This window comes from Callospermophilus lateralis, chromosome 2 (genome assembly GCF_048772815.1).
Source record: "Callospermophilus lateralis isolate mCalLat2 chromosome 2, mCalLat2.hap1, whole genome shotgun sequence".
Taxonomy (NCBI): domain Eukaryota; kingdom Metazoa; phylum Chordata; class Mammalia; order Rodentia; family Sciuridae; genus Callospermophilus; species Callospermophilus lateralis.
This window is the reverse complement of record NC_135306.1, coordinates 83,807,809-83,826,126: the sequence shown is the minus strand read 5'-3', so window position 1 is coordinate 83,826,126 and position 18,318 is coordinate 83,807,809. Positions and strand designations below refer to the sequence as shown.

The following is an 18,318-nucleotide window of genomic DNA, read 5'->3' as shown; positions in this document are numbered from 1 at the left end:
TTTATTTTGCATTTTTAAAATAATTCTCTTAAAAATTAAATTGACACCTTTTAAAGTAATGTTTTTCATGAGAGCATTGTCATATTTTAGCAAACCTTTAAGACCATGGTGAATGTAGATATAGATTTGAACTATAATTGAATTTGTTACTTCTTAAATGGTGAATGGTAGATTCAGAAGAAAAGAACTTCTGACTTGGTGTGAAATCTTCAAGTGATTGGGCAGTGTTGGAGTTAAGCAAAGGTCCTTTCCAGAACTAGATATTATTACTTATTAAATGGTGGTTCTGTTAAAATAGACCAAGAAATATGGAGATGTCCATTAGCTTGATATTAACTAACTTTACTTGAAGATATATGGATTTGAAGATTAAATAATTAAATAATAAATAATTAAAAGATTAAAAATTAAGTAATTTTTAAAATCTATTATCTTTTCAAGGTTTATTGTGATTATCATGGCCATTCTCGAAAGAAGAATGTATTTATGTATGGATGCAGCATCAAAGAGACAGTATGGCATACCAATGATAATGCCTCTTCATGTGATGTTGTAGAAGATATGGGATATAGGGTAATTACAGATGATTAATGAGTTTTTGAGTTTTAAACATGTAAACTACAGAAAATAATTTTACATATGAACTGCTCAGATTCAATAAATATTGACATCATACTGTTTTTGTTTCAGATTCTTCATTTTAAAAGTTTTTATTTTCACACATAGATTTTTCATCTATTTGGAATTTTTTAAATATGAGATACAGGGATCTAATCTTTTTGCCCAGGGATACCAGTTATCTCAGTACCATTTACTAGATAGTACATCCTTCCTCTGTGAATTTGATGAAGCCATCTATTATATATCTTGTTTTTACATGTGTGGGTGTGTTGTGAGGCTCTCAACTACTATAGTCATTCTTGTTTCTTTCTCTTTGTATGCCACATTTTAATTATGGTAAACTTATAATTAATATTGATATCTGATAGGACAAAGTCTCTTATTTAAAAGTGTCTTTGGCTCTTTTATCTATTTTTCTTCCTTGTGAATTCTACGATCAGTTTGTTAACAAACTTTGATGAGATTTAGGTCAGCATTTTCCTGAATCTAAATTAGGCAGGAGAGAATTATTATTATGATAATGTACAGCATTGCTACCTATGACATTGCCTGTCTTTTTCATTCTTTTATATTTTTAAATAAAGATGTAAAATTTCTCCACATAGGAGTGATATTTCTGCTAGATTTTTTTCCAAATACTTAAATACATTTTGTTGCAGCTGGGAATGAGATTTTTATTTTTCTCTTGCATTTCTCCTTGTTCCCAATTGACCATTCATGTGCATAGGAAAGCTATAAATCTTTTATAAAAAAGATTACATATCAGAATGACATTGAGTTTCTTAATAGCAACATTAGAAGCAAAATCTCTGTGGAGCAAAACTTTCATTTCTCAGCTAGATTTCCAACCTATAAATTTTATAATATAACCTGTCAATAAATGTAAAAGTAAAAAAGTATTCTCAGATATTGAAAAGTCTCAGAAATTTGCCTTACAAATAATTTTTCTCTAGAAGACACCATAAGATATTCTTGCCAGAATCAAGGAGTATTCTGAGAAAGAAGGCGGTTAAATTCAAGAGAAAGACAAAGCCCAGAATAAAGGTATTTCCGGAGCCTCAGTATATATCTGAAATGCCCGATGTGCCTAGCATTCAACAACTGCTACTGCTGCACTATCTCACAGAGTTTAGAGCCTAAATAGGTTAAGCCACATTAAGTAATTAGATTAACAGAGTTTAGGGATATAAAGGAGAAATAAGGAATATGTAATGCAGACCCAGATAAACCATGTGTGAAAGTGAGAGAGGCCCAGAGGGGAGAAAGCTAGACCAAAGAGCACATACAGTGTTACCATGTGTGGGTCTCTTGGAACATCAGCACCGTCACCCCACTTCTTGCTTATTATCATACTTGCTTATTTGTCATACACCTCTCATAGGAATTATTACTTAGTCCCCTAAAATGAAATTAGGCCTTACATGCACAAGATTATATTTTCTTTATAACCCTAAAGAATTGTAATTTGGCCTGGCACAGGCCACCATATGCCAGGCCTGCACCACACACACCTGCCATCCAGTCTGAGGCAGGAGGATCTGCAAGCTTGAAGCTAGCCTCAGCTACTTTGCCAGTCCCTAAGCAACTTTGCAAGACCATGTCTCAAATTTTTTAAAATGAAAAGGTCTGGGGGGGTGTCCAAAAAATTGCAATTTAAAATTTGGTATGATATTATTTGGTTAGTGTGTTTCTCTTTATGCTACATGATAAGCTTCATATGCCTGGCAGTTCTGTCTAATTTGTTCACTTTTGGGAACACAGTAATTACGCAGCACAAATCTTTATTCATCTCAACCATTCAATATATTTGTTTGATGAGTTGGTGGATGACAGGCAGACATGACCTGGGGAGATAAATACAAGTTATCTTTGGTCTTGGTTTTTAAAAATTTTTTATTAATTCTTTTCTCCAGTTTTCTTTGTTTGGTTAAATATCTGGAATTTATTATGAAAGGAGACATAAAATGCTGCTGCAGGTTAGGTAAAATACATAAATCAGTTTTTCCCTTAAATAATTTGTCAAGATGTTACCTGGCATTTCAGACACTACCACTCCAAATAGTTTTATGACCAGATATGTCTGGTGTTCACATTTGACACAGTTTATATTATTGTTTCTTGTCTTCAAGACTCCTAAGATGCTTTACATGTTAGTGAGCATCTTACATTTCCAAGGTTGTTGAGGGGAGTGTGAGTGTGAGTGAGTGAGTGTGTGTGTATGTGTGTGTGTGTGTGTGTGTGTGTGTGTGTGTGGTACGTATGAGAGAGAAAGTAGAATATTTCACACAATTCCATCATCATGTGTGTTATTTCTACTTATGCTGTAACAAAATAACCAGAAGTGTGGGCTTAAAACAGATTTACTTACAGTTCTGTAGTTCTGATGCAGGTCTTTACTGGATTAAAATCAATGTGTCAGCAGGACTGCATTGGTTCTTGGAATCTATAGGGTAGAATCATAACTACCCTCTAGGCAAACAGCTCCCTGTGTTCCTAATATCATCATCTAGAAGGAATCAATTCAATGATCTCTTGCTTCCATTGTCACATCACCTTTTCTCCCTCCTCCTGCCTTCCTCTTTTCCCTAAGGAGGGCCCTTGTGATGACCTTGGGTCCACTGAGATTATCTATAATGTCTCACCTCAAAATCTTTAACTTCATCACATCTCTACAGACCTTTTGCCATGTAAAGTAACATATTTTCAGGTTCTGAAGATTGAGATGTGGACATCTTTGATGGGCCATTAATTATTCTGACTACCGTACTATGGAAGTCTTTTTTTTTTTACTGATATTTTCATGGATTAATACACATAAAACTATCTTTGTTTTTGATGATAAATTATTGCACTTCCTTGTCCTTTTAGTACAGTATGTAAATATTTTAGAGAAATATTTTTGGGAAAATTTCCAAAAATTATGACATATAAATAGAGGACACTTGACAAAATAACTGATCACTACTTTACAAAAGTGTGAAGATCATGAAGGATACAGAAAGATTAAGGAATAATCTCAGGTACAGGAGAAATAATGGCTAAATGCAATGTGAATTTATGGATAGGATCCTGTAACACGAGGCATTAGAAAAACTGAAGAAACTGGAATAAGACCTATCATTTAGGTAACAGTATTGAATCAACTTTAATTTTTTGTTCTGATATTCTACTATAGTTAATACATTAACATTAAGGATTGCTAAAGGAAATATAAATTTTTTGTAATGTTTTTTGCAACTTTTAAGTTTAAAATTAGTCCAAAATAAAAAGTTTTAAAAACAAACTTTTATTATTGTACTATGTATGGTATTCACCTTATTGGAAGAAAATATGTGATTAGCTTTAATAAAGTAATATTGGCTTTTAAAGAACTTTCTGATATTTTTAAATATTATAGATAATTTTAGACCATTAATCCTGAATGAGATGACTTAGGAAGAACCTTTACTTTTTTTGGTTGACTGAATGTATTCAATACTTAATAGGCATTAGGTAAATATTTGTTGAATGAAAAGATGAATTAATTATATGTACAAACATTAATAACTTTATTGCCTTATTTGAACTGTTCTTATAGTAGCTTTTAGTGTACTGTCATATGAGGTTTTTTTTCCTGATGTAGGTAGAGATTATCATTGTAATTGTACAATTGAGTCAACTAAGGCTTCTAGTTCAGTTGACATCTTGAGGCCTTGGTGAAAAAGTTGTTTGCCTTTGGTTGGAAGTGAGATACCCTGCTTCAAGTCCTCTGTTTTTTGTTTCATCACAGTCTCTCCTATCATAATGATGCCTACACCCCATCTATTTTCAAAAAACATTAGAGTAACATACCACTGTGCTTTGAAGAACTTCTTTTTGGTGCTCTCTCCCTTCTTCCCCCTCCCCAAATAAAGTGATTAGAATGATGTAAAATGGGAACACTTCATACACACACACACAGTAGCTAGTGAAAGTTATCATCTCTCATTTTCTTAACACTAGTCCCTTTTACCATGTGTGTTATAAAACTTGCCTCTAAACACATCCCTCCATGAAAGTATAGACATACAGTATAGGGAGTCTTTGTTCTTTTATGCAGCACATAACAACTTGCTATTTCATATGATAATGCTTGTTTACTATCTTTCCTGGTCATCTTATCAGGATCTATCTGTTAACAATTACACAAGATTTTCATTGTGCATTTTTGTTTTTATTGTACTGGCACACCCAGTTGTATTTGTTCAGTAGTCTCCTGTTGGTCATTTGACTAGTACTGCCAAATTTTCCTTCATCAGGATTATATAAATTATCAATCCAAAATACTATGAGTGATAGGGTTTTTTCTTCACATCCTTACTGTATTGTACCATCTTTGCCACATGAAAATAAAAATAATTATTTTTATTTATATAAGTGTATTTACAAATGAAGTTGAGTATCATGTTTGACTCTTTTTAAAAAAGAGAGTATTCTTGCATTTGTGATCTAATTATTATTGTTTTTAAAATAAGAATTCTTGGGGCTAGGGATGTGGCTCAAGCGATAGCGCGCTTGCCTGGCATGCGTGCGGCCCGGGTTCGATCCTCAGCACCACATACAAACAAAGATGTTGTGTCCGCCGAAAACTAAAAAATAAATATTAAAAAATTAAAAAAAATAAATAAAAATAAATAAAATAAAATAAGAATTCTTTATGTATATAGAGATTTATTTTCTAATTTGTTATGATGTTTGGTAATTTAAAACTTTAATCATATTTGTTGATTTTTTAATGAAGCATGACTTCAGATTGTTTTTCCTCAGTTGAGTATCCATTTGTGTCAATATTTAATAGATGATCACTAGTAATAATTTTTTAATACTTTCACTTTTAATTTTGAACTAGAATTACACTAGAGCTTTATCTGTTCCTACATTAGTATCACAATTTATCTTACTTTACATATGCAATCTAGATTGATATATGTTGGATTGTTCCTCCATTATAGCCTTTTAAAATATTTTTTGAAAATTTCCCAAGGTATACTTCCATATTTACACTTTCAGTTAACTTGAGAACAATTTTAGGTCATAAAATATTTTGTAGTATTTTGATTGTGATTATCTTGTATTTATTGATTACTTTAGGGATGATTGACATTTCCAGTGTTAAATCTCTGTCTTTCATGGCTAAATATTCTTCACATTTTAAAAATGTTTTACTATATTTTTAATCATGGTTTTCTTAAATGATTATATTCTGTTTTCTGGTTGCTGTTCTAAGTGTGATCATTTCTTCCATATGTTTGCTAACTGGCTACTATTTGATTAGAGCAGCAGGAAATTCTAAATTAGTTAGAGAACTGTGTTGGATGTTTGAGTAGCAAACTGTGTTGGATGTTTGAGTTAGGGTTGCTATAGCAAGAAGATCCACATGGTCCTGATTTTATCACTGTGGTTTCATCAAACATTTTTAAAAAGAAAAATGTAAAATTAAAGTAACCTTTTGATTTATTTTATTATTATTTTTATTTTTTACAGACTTTGCCTAAGATACTGAGCCATATTGCCCCAGCGTTTTGTATGAGCAGCTGTAGCTTTGTAGTGGAAAAATCTAAAGAATCCACAGCACGTGTTGTAGTTTGGCGGGAAATAGGAGTACAGAGAAGCTACACCATGGAAAGTACTTTATGTGGCTGTGATCAGGGAAAATATAAGGTAAAATGTTTTATTTGGACTCTTAGCCATAAAAAAAAAATTGAAGACTCTTTTATATATACTCTCATGGTTTTCAAGTACAGTGCATTTGTCTTATGGAGTTATATGTAATTTGTGATAATGGAATTGAATCACATGCAACCTCAACAGGTGTTTTCTGTTTTTTTTTTTTTTTTTTTTAAACTAAATAGCTTCCTTGGGATCCTTAAAATACTCTTGAGTCTATTTATATTCATAATTTTTAAGAAAAGGCATTGGAATATGCACTAAAATTCTGATTACTAATTTATAAGGAGCTATAAGTGTAGTACATTATTTATGAAAATTTTCTATTGTTTTAATTGACTGGATGTAAGTATATTTTTGTGCATTTAAAATCAACACACTATACTTACAAAGCAACTAGTTTATTATATTTAGATTGTTTTAATTTTTTAAATTAACTTTTTAAATTGATTTTTAATTTAACTTTTAAATGCATATCCCTTCACTAAATTCTTTTCTTTAATAAGACTGTTCTCCTTGAGCTCTTGTTGGAGATAATCAAAGTTTAAATTTTACTTTGGAAATTAAAGGCATAAAAAATATTAGGTGATTTAGGATTTTTTGTTTTAAAAATTGAGGACTTCAGGTTGAATGAATTGAACCTCAGATAAGCAGTAAGCAAATCTGAATATTTATTTTTCTTTGGTTTTTATTAACTTTTGTCATACAGGTATCTATAAGGTAATATTGAAACATACTGGAGCTTTGATTTTAACACTATGGTATTTCAACACTGGCAATCAAAGAAGTAGATTATGATAAATACTAGCAAGATTGTTATAGTTTCACACATGATCTACAAAGTAACATTAATCTTAAAATGTCCATTTATGTTTTTTCTCCCAAATTAGTGAAAAGAATTTGCGTCATAGTAAGTGAAAATAGGCATTCAAGAAATGATTTTTAGTAAAGTTTCCTATGTGATCTAAGAATAATTTTGCATTTTAAAAACAACAATATTATATTATAGTTCTGTATCAAATTTTATTAATGTAGTTATAAATTCTTTATAATTTTATCAAAGTACAATTAGAGGAGAGAAAACTTTCTAATTATGTGTGTAATATTACTTTATTTCTAGGGTTTACAGATTGGTACTAGAGAATTGGAAGAGATGGGAGCAAAATTTTGTGTTGGTCTGCTGCGTTTAAAAAGACTGACATCCCCATTGGAGTATAATCTGCCTTCCAGCTTGCTTGACTTTGAAAATGACTTAATTGAATCAAGCTGCAAAGTAACTAGGTAGGACACACTCATTTTATTTTATTTTTTATTGCATTGTAATATACTATTGAGCTTCATTAGAATAGTTAGGCATAGGAAGAAAATAGGGATTTAGCTAGCCAAGAGCATATCTAATATTTTTCTAAACTGGGATAATATTTTTTTAATGTTGATATTTGAATGATATTTTAATGAAATACCTTTACTTTTTTGAATGATATTTGTAGTGACCTTAACAATTTACTTTTAGTCCCAAAATAATCAATGGAGAAATATTTCACTTAGTTAATATTTAAATTAAGATCACTTAGAGTCAGAGTTCATATTTCAAAGGAATTTTTATTTTGTTGATATCTATACACATCGGATAGCTGCTCAATAATGTTGTGATTATATATATTAGAAATAGCTAAATTAACCTTGCCTTTGAAAATTTATTTACATCTGCTAAATATTCTTTAAAATAGGTAATCTTTTTCTCTTAAAATTTAGCATGAAATTTGATCAATTGTGAGCTCAGAAATAATTAAATATTATAATTCATAACCATGATGCCAGGGCTTAGCATTTAATAGTTTGGTGTATATGTGTAAAATAGTCCCATTTTATAGAACCTTTGTGATTTTTGTTGTTAGCTATTAAACTGTTATTATATCTGTTAAGTTTTTGTGATGTGCTGTTACATATATCAGTGAAGCAGTTTTATGTGCAATCACACCATTAATTGGACTCCATTCTTTATAAATGTGATCTTTTAGACAGCTGATTACCTGCAGTTCTCTATTTCTCAGAGTATCTGCTGGACACTGATGGAAATGAATGAAAAGGTGTCAGTTCTTACTGATATTTAGAAGCCTTCTTTTAAGCTTTAATTCATGTATTATAAATAATCTACAATCAGTTCATGGACTTATTATAGTTGCTTTAAATATCCTAAAATATTATTTATGATTATTAATACCTCACAGCTGTGGTTATTAGCTCCTCTGCCAATTTTAGCCTTTAAAAGGAGCAGAACACATATTTTGAAAAGCATTTATTTTGAAGAAATGTACTGCTACACATTCTGCTATGTCACATTTTTAACATTTTGATAATTGTATTTTGCGAAATAACCGGGGTGGGGGGATGACGAGCAACTTGTGTACATTGATACAGCAGGAGTGGGAGCCCTTTATTGTAGGACAGGAGGGGTATATATACATTCCACACAGCTTATCTTAATTAACATAAACTAGATACAGCAGTCAACCAATAAGGAATCTCCACACTTAATGGCTCACTGGTGTTACTTCAAAAACCACTCCCCCTGGCAAAATGCCAGGCGCCATCTTGACTTGTTTACAGACCCTAACATTTCCCCCTTTTGTTTAATTTAAATAACGACCATAGTGATTTTTACAGAAACACCATAAATAATCTGCTACAAGCAGAAGGGGAGGATAGAAAATGCCACAATACCAAGCCAGTTGATGGCTCCATGCAAGAAGCCCTTGGAAAAATTATACCAGCAATGACACCATTAGCAAAGATACTGAGTTACAATTTGTTGTCTCAGTCCAGGTAAAGCAGTGTCTCAATAGATTAACTCACAATCCAGGTAAATTCACAGTCCAGGTAAGTTCTGCAGGCAGCTAGCTTGATCCGAAGTCTCGTCCAGTTCTCAGTAACACTGGAAATCTCTCCACCCTCGTCCTCACTGGCACTGGGACGAAGGCAGGAACTCCGGCAATGCTGGCTAAAGAAAATCCTGTAGCATTCCACTAAGAAAACAACCTTCTGAACAATTTAGTATATTATCTCAAGGTTTTTTTACATTTGAAATAAGCCTTAATGGTGCTTATTATTCCATCAGCCTCCAGGTATGAGAGAACCATTGTAGCGGAAGAATTTTACCAGCAATGACTGGTAAAATTACAGTCCAATATACCTGGACCGAGACAACAAACTGTAATCTACAACAAATTGTAACTCGGTATCTTTGCTAACAGTGTCATTGCTGGTATAATTTTTCCAAGGGCTTCTTGCATGGAACCATCAACTGGTTTGGTATTGTGGCATTTTGTATCCTCTCCTTCTGCTTGTAGCAAATTATTTATGGTGTTTCTATAAAAACCACTATGGACGTTATTTAAATTAAACAAAAGGGGGAAATGTTAGGGTCTGTAAACAAGTCAAGATGGCGCCTGGCATTTTGCCAGGGGGAGTGGTTTTTGAAGTAACACCAGAGAGCCATTAAGTATGGAGATTCCTTATTGGTTGACTGCTGTATCTAGTTTATGTTAATTAAGATAAGCTGTGTGGAATGTATATATACCCCTCCTGTCCTACAATAAATGGCTCCCATTCCTGCTGTATCAATATACACAAGTTGTTTGTCACCCGCCCCGCCCCCCCGTTATTTTGCTGCAGCCGGACTGCGGCAGTATTTCAATATAATTTGTTTTCTCTGTAATCATATTCATTTTATTTTATATATTTCAAAGTACTATTGTGAAAATGACTTCATAGGCCTTATCATAACTTTCCAAGGTTTCTGTGGCATAGAAAAGGTTAAGAACTCATAGTTCTCATCACTGTATGCATATAAAAATACAAACATAATAATAGGCAATTCTAAATTAAGACAGTTTTCCCCCTTGAAATTCTACTCTAGCTATTTCTCCTGTTTATTGATTTATCTCATTAGGCAACCAGTCACTCTTCCTCCGTGCTGTCATTTCTTCTTAGATGAATTTTATACATACTTCTGATTTTTCCTTGACTTCTGTATCTTGATACTTTTGAGGTATACAGGTCCACAATCTCAGTTTTTCTACATCTCCTCATATTGTTACTAAGTTTATACATCTTTGGCAAGAATATGGTGGTTACTGTTTCTTCTCATTGCATTCAGCTCTAGTATGCAGTTTTAATTTGTTCTTTAACTCACTGTGTTCCCTCTTGATCACTTAAGATGGTATCTGCCAAATTTCTCCATTACAAAATTAGTTTTTTCTCCTTTCTAATTAATAAGTATTTTAATGGGGATGCATTTTGCAATTTGTTAGTATTCATTTCTTAAATATACATTGAACTTTGAATTTATTCATTTTTAAATGGATATATATATTAGACAATGATTTATAGTCTGATTCAGTGAGTTTTAAATAGTTACTATTGTTATTTATATTGATGCTCAGTTACCTCAGTTTGGTCCCTTCAAGAAACTTTTATGTTTTTTCACATGTCCCCATCATTCTTTGAGGATTTTTTTACTGCCACACAGGATTTCCAGGCTCATCTTTTATATGTACTTTGTCCCAAGGTTGGGATTAGTCATTTCTTCAAGACTCCCTCATTATTTTTGGTATAAAATGGTATTTATATGAAAGTCTAGGTACTAGTTGTATTTATTCCTTTTTTGGTGTTACCACTTTAAATTCTCTAAGTGGATAGTGCTATTGAATATATTTAAGTATTACGTATGTGAATGTGTATACACATATGTATATTTATACATTCACACATAAAAACAGACATAATCTGAAAACCCTGATTTCATAGTGATACTTTCGATTTTAATCCTACACCCAAGTATTTAATTTAGTCTTCAAATTTCAAATTTCTAACTCCCTTCTTTAACCATTTTCATTAGCTTTAATAATTTTAAAATTTGACCAGTCTACCTGTGTATAATATATCTCCCATCTTTTTCATTCTCTCTTGGATGCCTTCTTCATGCCTCCAGGCTCCAACATTCCAAAGGGAGGAGCTTTTTAAAAATAATTTTTGTAATCTCAGTGTCTAGCATGTAGTAGCTATTCATAAGCTGATTACATTCTGCTGATGAGCCCTTACATTCAAGTACTTATTGCAGAGTTCCTGTGGGCAGAGTGTTAGGTCATACTTGCAATGAGAGTAGAATAAATGGGAAATCAGCACTTACTTCTGAGGGAGCGGTTAGTATACTGGAAGAGGCGCAGTTACATGTGTGAAGTGATATGATGTTGGTTATGAAAGATTATGAAAAATAGTTAAAAATAGTATCTACATTTTGAGAAGGAAGAGTTGCTGAATGAATTTAAAATGACCTGAATTTATCTGAAAGTTCTGAATTTATCTGAAATTCAGATAAGTTTTAGGCTTTGGCTTGAAAAGTAATAGATGAGGTTTGGTAAAGAAATATTCCATTAATATGAAGGAGACAAAATTAGCAATGAGAAATAGGCTAAATTAGGCAATGTTGAACTTAGAAGAGCTATAGTAAGAAAGCATGTAGGGAAAAGTATTCACTTATATGCTAATGAATGTGGGTTTTGTAGACAAAAATGGTAATTGTGTATGTTTTTAAGCAGAGAATTATAATGGGTACATTCTGTATGTAACATTTATTAAAATGTTTAGAAGCTTATTATAGCCTGATATTTCTGTGGGGGAGGCACCACGTAATGTAGTGCTTTGAGGGGAATGCAACTGCAGAGCTTTCTGGAGCTCTCCTTTATGATGGATAGTTTTAGGATCATAGAACACACACTGCTAAAGTCCAGTTATTCATTGTGCTTCTTGGTAAATGTTCATTTAAGCTGCTTGGTAAATTTTCTTTTGTTGTTAACTTTGTTTTGTTTTGGGTTTTTTAAAAATTTGTTCTAATTGGTTATACATGACATCACTTTGACACATTATTCATAAATGGAGTATAACTTCTCATTCTTCTGGTTGTACATAAGTAGTATCACACTGGTCATGTAATCATACACAGGATACTAACATCTGATTCATTCTACTATCTTTCCACCACCACACTTTCTCCTCTCCCCACACTCCCCACAGCCTAATCCAAAGTACCTCTATTTTTCCCTAGCTTTCCTGCCTTATTATGAATTAGAATCTGCATATCAGAGACAACATTTGGCCTTTGGTTTTGAGGATTGGCTTATTTTACTCAGCATAATATTCTCCAGCTCTAACCATTTACCTGAAAATGCCATAATTTCATTCTTCTTTAATGCTGAGTGATATTTCATTGTGTATATATATCACATTTTCTTTATCCATTCACCTGTTGAAGGGCATCTAGAATAGTTTCATAATTTGGCTGTTGGAAATCGAGCTACTATAAACATTAATGTGACTGCATCACTGTAGTATGCTGATTTTAAGTCCTTTGGGTATAAACCGAGGAATGGGATAGCTGAGTCAAATGGTGGTTCTATTCCAAGCTTTCTGAGGAATCTCCATACTGCTTCCCACCAGCAATGTATGAGTGTACCTTTCTTCAGAGGTCCTTGCAAACATTTGTTTTGCTTGTATTTTTGATAATTGCCATTCTGACTGGAGTGAGATGAAATCTTAGAGTAGTTTTGATTTGCATTGCTCTAATTGCTAGAGATGTTGAACTTTATTTTTTCATATATTTGTTGATCAATTGAATTTCTTCTTCTGTGACTTGTCTGTTCAATTCCTTAGCCCATTTATTGGTTGGGTTATTTGTTTTTCTGGTGTTAAGGTTTTTGAATTCTTTATACATCCACGAGATTAGTGCTGTATCTGAGGTGAGTATGGTAAAGATTTTCTTCCATTCCGTAGGCGCTCTCTTCATGTTATTGATTGTTTCCTTTGCTGAGAAGCAGCTTTTTAGTTTGATACTGCCCCATTTATTGGTTCTTGATTTCATTTCTTGTGCTTTAGAAGCCTCGTTATGGAATTTGGTTTCTGAGCTGACCTGATAAAGATTTGGGCCTACTTTTTCTTCTGTTAGGCGCAGGGTCTCTGTTATAGTGCCTAAGTCTTTGACCCACTTTGAGTTGAGTTTTGTGCAGGGTGAGAAATAGGGGTTTACTTTCATTGTTACAGATGGATTTCCTGTTTTCCCAACACCATTTGTTGAAGAGGCTATCTTTTCTCCAGTGAACGTTTTTGGCACCTTTGTCTAGAATGAGATAACTGTATTTATAGGCTATGTGACTTCTATTCTGTTATCACTGGTCCAAATGTCCGTTTTGGTACCTGTACCATGCCATTTTTGTTACTATGGTTCTGTGGTATAAGATCAGGTATTATTATGCCTCCTGCTTCACTTTTCTTGCTAAGAATTGCTTTGGCTAATTTTAAGTCTCTTCTTTTTCGAAGTGAATTTCATGATGGCCTTTTCTATTTCTATGAAGAATGTCATTGGGATTTTAAGAGGAATTGTATTAAATCTGTGTAATGCTTTTGATAGTATGGCCATTTTGACAATGTTAATTCTGCCTATCCAGGAGCATGGGAGATCTTTCCATCTTCTAAGGTTGTCTTCAGTTGCTTTCTTGAGTGCTCTATAGTTTTTATTGTAGAGGTCTTTCACCTCTTTTTTTAGATTGATTACACCAATTTTTTTTGAGGCTATCATGAGTGGGGTAGTTTTCCTAATTTTTCTTTCAATGGATTCATCACTGATGTATAGGAATGTGTTTGATTTATGGGTATTAATTATATATCTTGCTACTTTGCTGAATTCATGTATTCGTTCTGGAAGTTTTCCCTGGAAATTTTTTGGATCTTCTAAATATAGAATTATGTTGTCGACAAATAGTGATAGTTTGTGTTCTTCATTTCCTATTCGTATTTCTTTAATTTCTTTTATATCTCTAACTGCTTTGGCTAGAATTTCTAGGATGATGTTGAATAGAAGTGGTAAAGGGCATCCTTGTCTTGTTCCAGTTTTTAAAGGGAATGCTTTTGACCTTTTTCCATTTAGAATGATGTTGGCCTTGGGTTTAGCATACATAGCTTTTACAGCATTGTAAAGGTATATTTACATTGAGGTATATTCCTACCATCCCTAGTTTTTCTAGTGTTTTGTACATGAAGCAGTGCTGTATTCTGTCAAATGTTTCTTCTGCATCTATTAAGATGATCATATGATTCTTGTCTCTAAGTCTATTTATGTGATGAATTATGTTTATTGATTTCCATATTTTGAACAAACCTTGGATCCCTGGGATGAACCCCACTTGATTGTGGTACACTATCTTCTTTTCAGGGGAAGGGCAGTACCGTGGATTGAACTCAGGGGCACAAAACCACTGAGCCACATCCCCAGCCCTATTTTGTGTTTTATGTAGAGACAGAGTCTCACTGAGTTGCTTAGTGCCTCATAGTTGCTGAGGCTGACTTTGAATTTGGAATCTTCCTGCCTTAGCTTCCTGCGCAGCTGGGATTATAGGCATGCACCACTGTGCCTGGCAATCTTTTATGTATGTTTTTGTATGTGATTTGCCAGAGTTTTATTGAGAATTTTTGTATCTATGTTCATTAGGGATATTGGGCTGAAGTTTTCTTTCCTTGATGTGTCTTTGTCTGGTTTTGTTATCAGGGTGATCCCAGCCTTATAGAATGAGTTTGGAAGGGTTCTCACCTTTTCTATTTCATGGAGTAGTTTGAGGAGTATTGGTGTTAATTCTTCTTTGAAGATCTTGTGGAACTTGGCTGAGAATCTGTCTGGTTCTGGGCTTTTCTTAATGGGTAGGCTTTTGATGACATCTTCTATATCATTGCTTGAAATTCATCTATTTAAATTGTGTATGTCTTCCTGATTCAGTTTGTGTAGGTCATATATCTCTAGAAATTTGTTGATATCTTTGAGATTTTATATTTTATTGAAGTAAAAATTTTATATTTTATTGGAGTAAAAATTTTCAAAATAATGTTGTATTATCTATTTTACTAGTGTCCATGTGATATTTCCTTTTTATCATGAACTTATTTGATTCAGTAATTTGAATTTTCACTCTCTCTTCTACATATAGAGAGTTTTCTTTCTATATATATAAAGTGTGGCTAAGGATTTATTAATTTATTTATTTTTTCAAAGAACCAACTTTTTTGGTCTATTTTTTGAATTGTTCTTTTGTTTCAATTCCATTGATTTCAGCTCTGATTTTTATTATTCCCTGTCTTCTACTGCTTTTGGTGTTGATTTGTTCTTCTTTTTATAGGGCTTTGAGATATAATGTTAGGTCATTTATTTGTTGACTTTCTATTCTTTTAATGAATGAGCTCAATGCAATGAACTTTCCTTTTAGCACTGCCTTCATAGTGTCCCAGAGATTTTGATATGTTGTATTGGTGTTCTCATTTACTTCTAACTATTTTTTAAATTTCATCCCTGATTTCTCCTACTATCCATTTGTCATTTAATAGTATATTATTTAGTCTTCAGGTGTTGGAGTAGCTTCTATTATTAATTTTATCATTGATTTATAATTTCATTCAATTATGGTCTGATTGAACACAGGTAGTATCTCTGTTTTTTGTTTTTTGGTTTTTTTTTTGTATTTGCTACATGTTATTTTGTGGCATAAGATATGATCTGTTTTAGAGAAGGATCCATGTGCTGCTGAGAAGAAAACATGTTTGCTTGTTGATGGATGAAATATTCTATATCTGTCCATTTAGTCCAAATTATTGATTGTATTATTTAGTTCTATAGTTTTTTGTTGTTGTTGTTTAGTTTTTGTTTGGAAGTTCTATTCACTGGTAAGAGAGTTGTGTCAAAGTCACCAGTATTACTATGTTGTGGTCTATTTTATTCTTGAAATTGAAAAGGGTTTGTTTGACATATGTAGATGCTCCATTGTTTGGGTCATTTATATTTATGATTGTTATGTCTTCTTGATGTATGATTTCCTTAAGCAGTATGACATATCTTCTTTATCCCTTCTGATTAACTTTGGTTTGAAGTCCACTTTGCATGATATGAGGATGGAAACTCTTGCTTGTTCATGCAGTCCATGTGTGTGATGTTTTTACCCATCCTTTCACCTTCAGTCTGTGGATGTCTTTTCTTATGAGTCTCTTAGATAGGGCTTATTGTTGGATCTTATTTTTTAATCTAGTCTGCCGGTCCATGTCTATTGACTGATAAGTTTAGGCCATTAACATTCAGGGTTATTAGTGAGTTATGATTTATGATTTATATTCCTGTTCATTTGGATTTATTTCTGGTTTTTAATTTGACTTCGTTTCTCCTTTGATTGGCTATTCCTCTAGTATAGTTTTTCCCTTTGCTGGTTTTCATTTTTTTTTTTTAATTTCTTCCTCATGGAATATTTTGCTGAGAATGTTCTTTCTGTAGTGCAAGCTTTCTAGTTGTGAATTCTTTTAACTTTTGTTTATCATAGAAGGTTTTTATTTCATCTTCATATCTGAAGCTTGATTCTGCTAGATATAAAATTATGGGTTGACGTCCATTTTCTTTCAGAGCTGGATATATGTTATTACTGGACACCAGCTTTGAGGGTTCTTGATTGAGAAATCAGCTGAGGTCTGGATTGGTTTCCCCCTATGTGTAGTCTTTTCTAGCAGCCTTTAAAATTCTATCCTTATTCTGTTATAGGCATTTTCATTATAATGTGCCGTGGTGAGGGTCATTGTAACTTTGTACATTTGGGGTCCTGTAAGCCCCTTGTATTTGATTTTCCATTTCATTCTTCAGGTTTGGGAATATTTCTTATATCATTTCATTGAAAAGATTGTGCATTGTTTTGGTTTATATCTGTTTGCCTTTCTCTATCCTGATAAATCTCAAATTTGGTCTTTTCATATTATAATTCTTGGAAGTTCTATTCATGGTTTTTTACCATCTTGCTTGTGTGGTCAACTTTGTTTTCAAGAGTATATGTTTTGTCTTCATTGCCTGAGGGTCTGTTTTCCAAGTGGTCTAGTCTTCTGGTGATACTTTCCATTGAATTTTTAATTTGGTTTATTGATACCCTCATTTTGAGGATTTCTGCTCATATTCTCTCTCTTTAGAAGTGATCTTTCACTTCCTGAAATTTCTGTCTGCTTTCACTCCTTAAATCATCATTTATATCATGGATCAGTTTCACTGTGTACATTCTGAACTCCTTCTCTTGATATTTCTTCTACTATGTTGTCAATGAATTCTATTATTGGAGCATTGGGATTTGTTTGGGTAACTTTGTTCCCTTGTTTTTTCATGTTGTTTGTGTGTCTTCCATCTAGCAATATGGATCTGAGGCAGTACGGTTTCTACCCTGTAAACTTAGAGTGTCCTTGAAGGTTTCCAATACCTCGAATTTAAGAGGGAGATGAATATTAACAGCATCCAATTCAATAATATATAGCCTTAAACCACATGACTCCTATTAAGATGTCAGGCACTTCTCTCCCAGGAGATCCTGAGGGCTGAGCTCAAGGACCTATGCGCCCATCATAGAGAGCTGTTCTATATCAGTTGGATCAGTACCAGGTGCTGACAGCTGTGGAGTGGCTATGTGGCTGTAAGTGCTGGGCCAGATTGGTGGCTAGGGAGAGAAGTTGGGAGACTGGGGACCCGGGAGCCGGAGGGCCCTGCTGGGTGCTGGACTGATGCCAGTCCTGAAGCTACTGGGGGATCAACATATGTTAGAGTGGGGAGGTAGTCAGTAATCAGTCTGTTGTTAGGGCATGGTGAGTGCTCATGCTAGTGGGTCCCAGGAACCTGGTAGGTGCCAGACTGGCTGACAGAGCAAACTGAGAATAAGATCCCCTTATGCCCTTCTCCAATCATCTGAGCCACTATAACCAGCCCTGTCTCTCCCCACATGCCTCAGGACTCACGTAGTTGGGAAGAGCCCAGTTCTCTCCTGCCTCTTCAGCAGGATGGTGACTATCAGCACACCTAGCAGGAAGACCCCAGGTGCAACCAAACCTGCAGGCACCCCTGATTGGTGTCCCAAGATGGAGGCAGCTGTGTTTGGAGATGGGGCAGCATACTTTGTTTTG

General features: G+C 33.5%; 1 protein-coding gene across 7 annotated transcripts in view; it reads left to right on the top strand.

The window, feature by feature from the left end:
- Positions 1–18,318, top strand: part of Agtpbp1 (ATP/GTP binding carboxypeptidase 1) — a 207,684-nt gene that overhangs the window by 146,850 nt on the left and 42,516 nt on the right. For all 7 annotated transcript variants that reach the window (XR_013090371.1, XR_013090370.1, XM_076846133.1 and 4 more), the window contains 3 exons: positions 442–573; positions 6,124–6,300; positions 7,427–7,587. Coding sequence is in view for 5 of the 7 variants with exons in the window: in XM_076846133.1 (XP_076702248.1) it covers positions 442–573; positions 6,124–6,300; positions 7,427–7,587 (470 nt within the window). In the remaining 2 variants the exon portion in view is untranslated. The remainder of the gene's footprint in view (positions 1–441; positions 574–6,123; positions 6,301–7,426; positions 7,588–18,318) is intronic.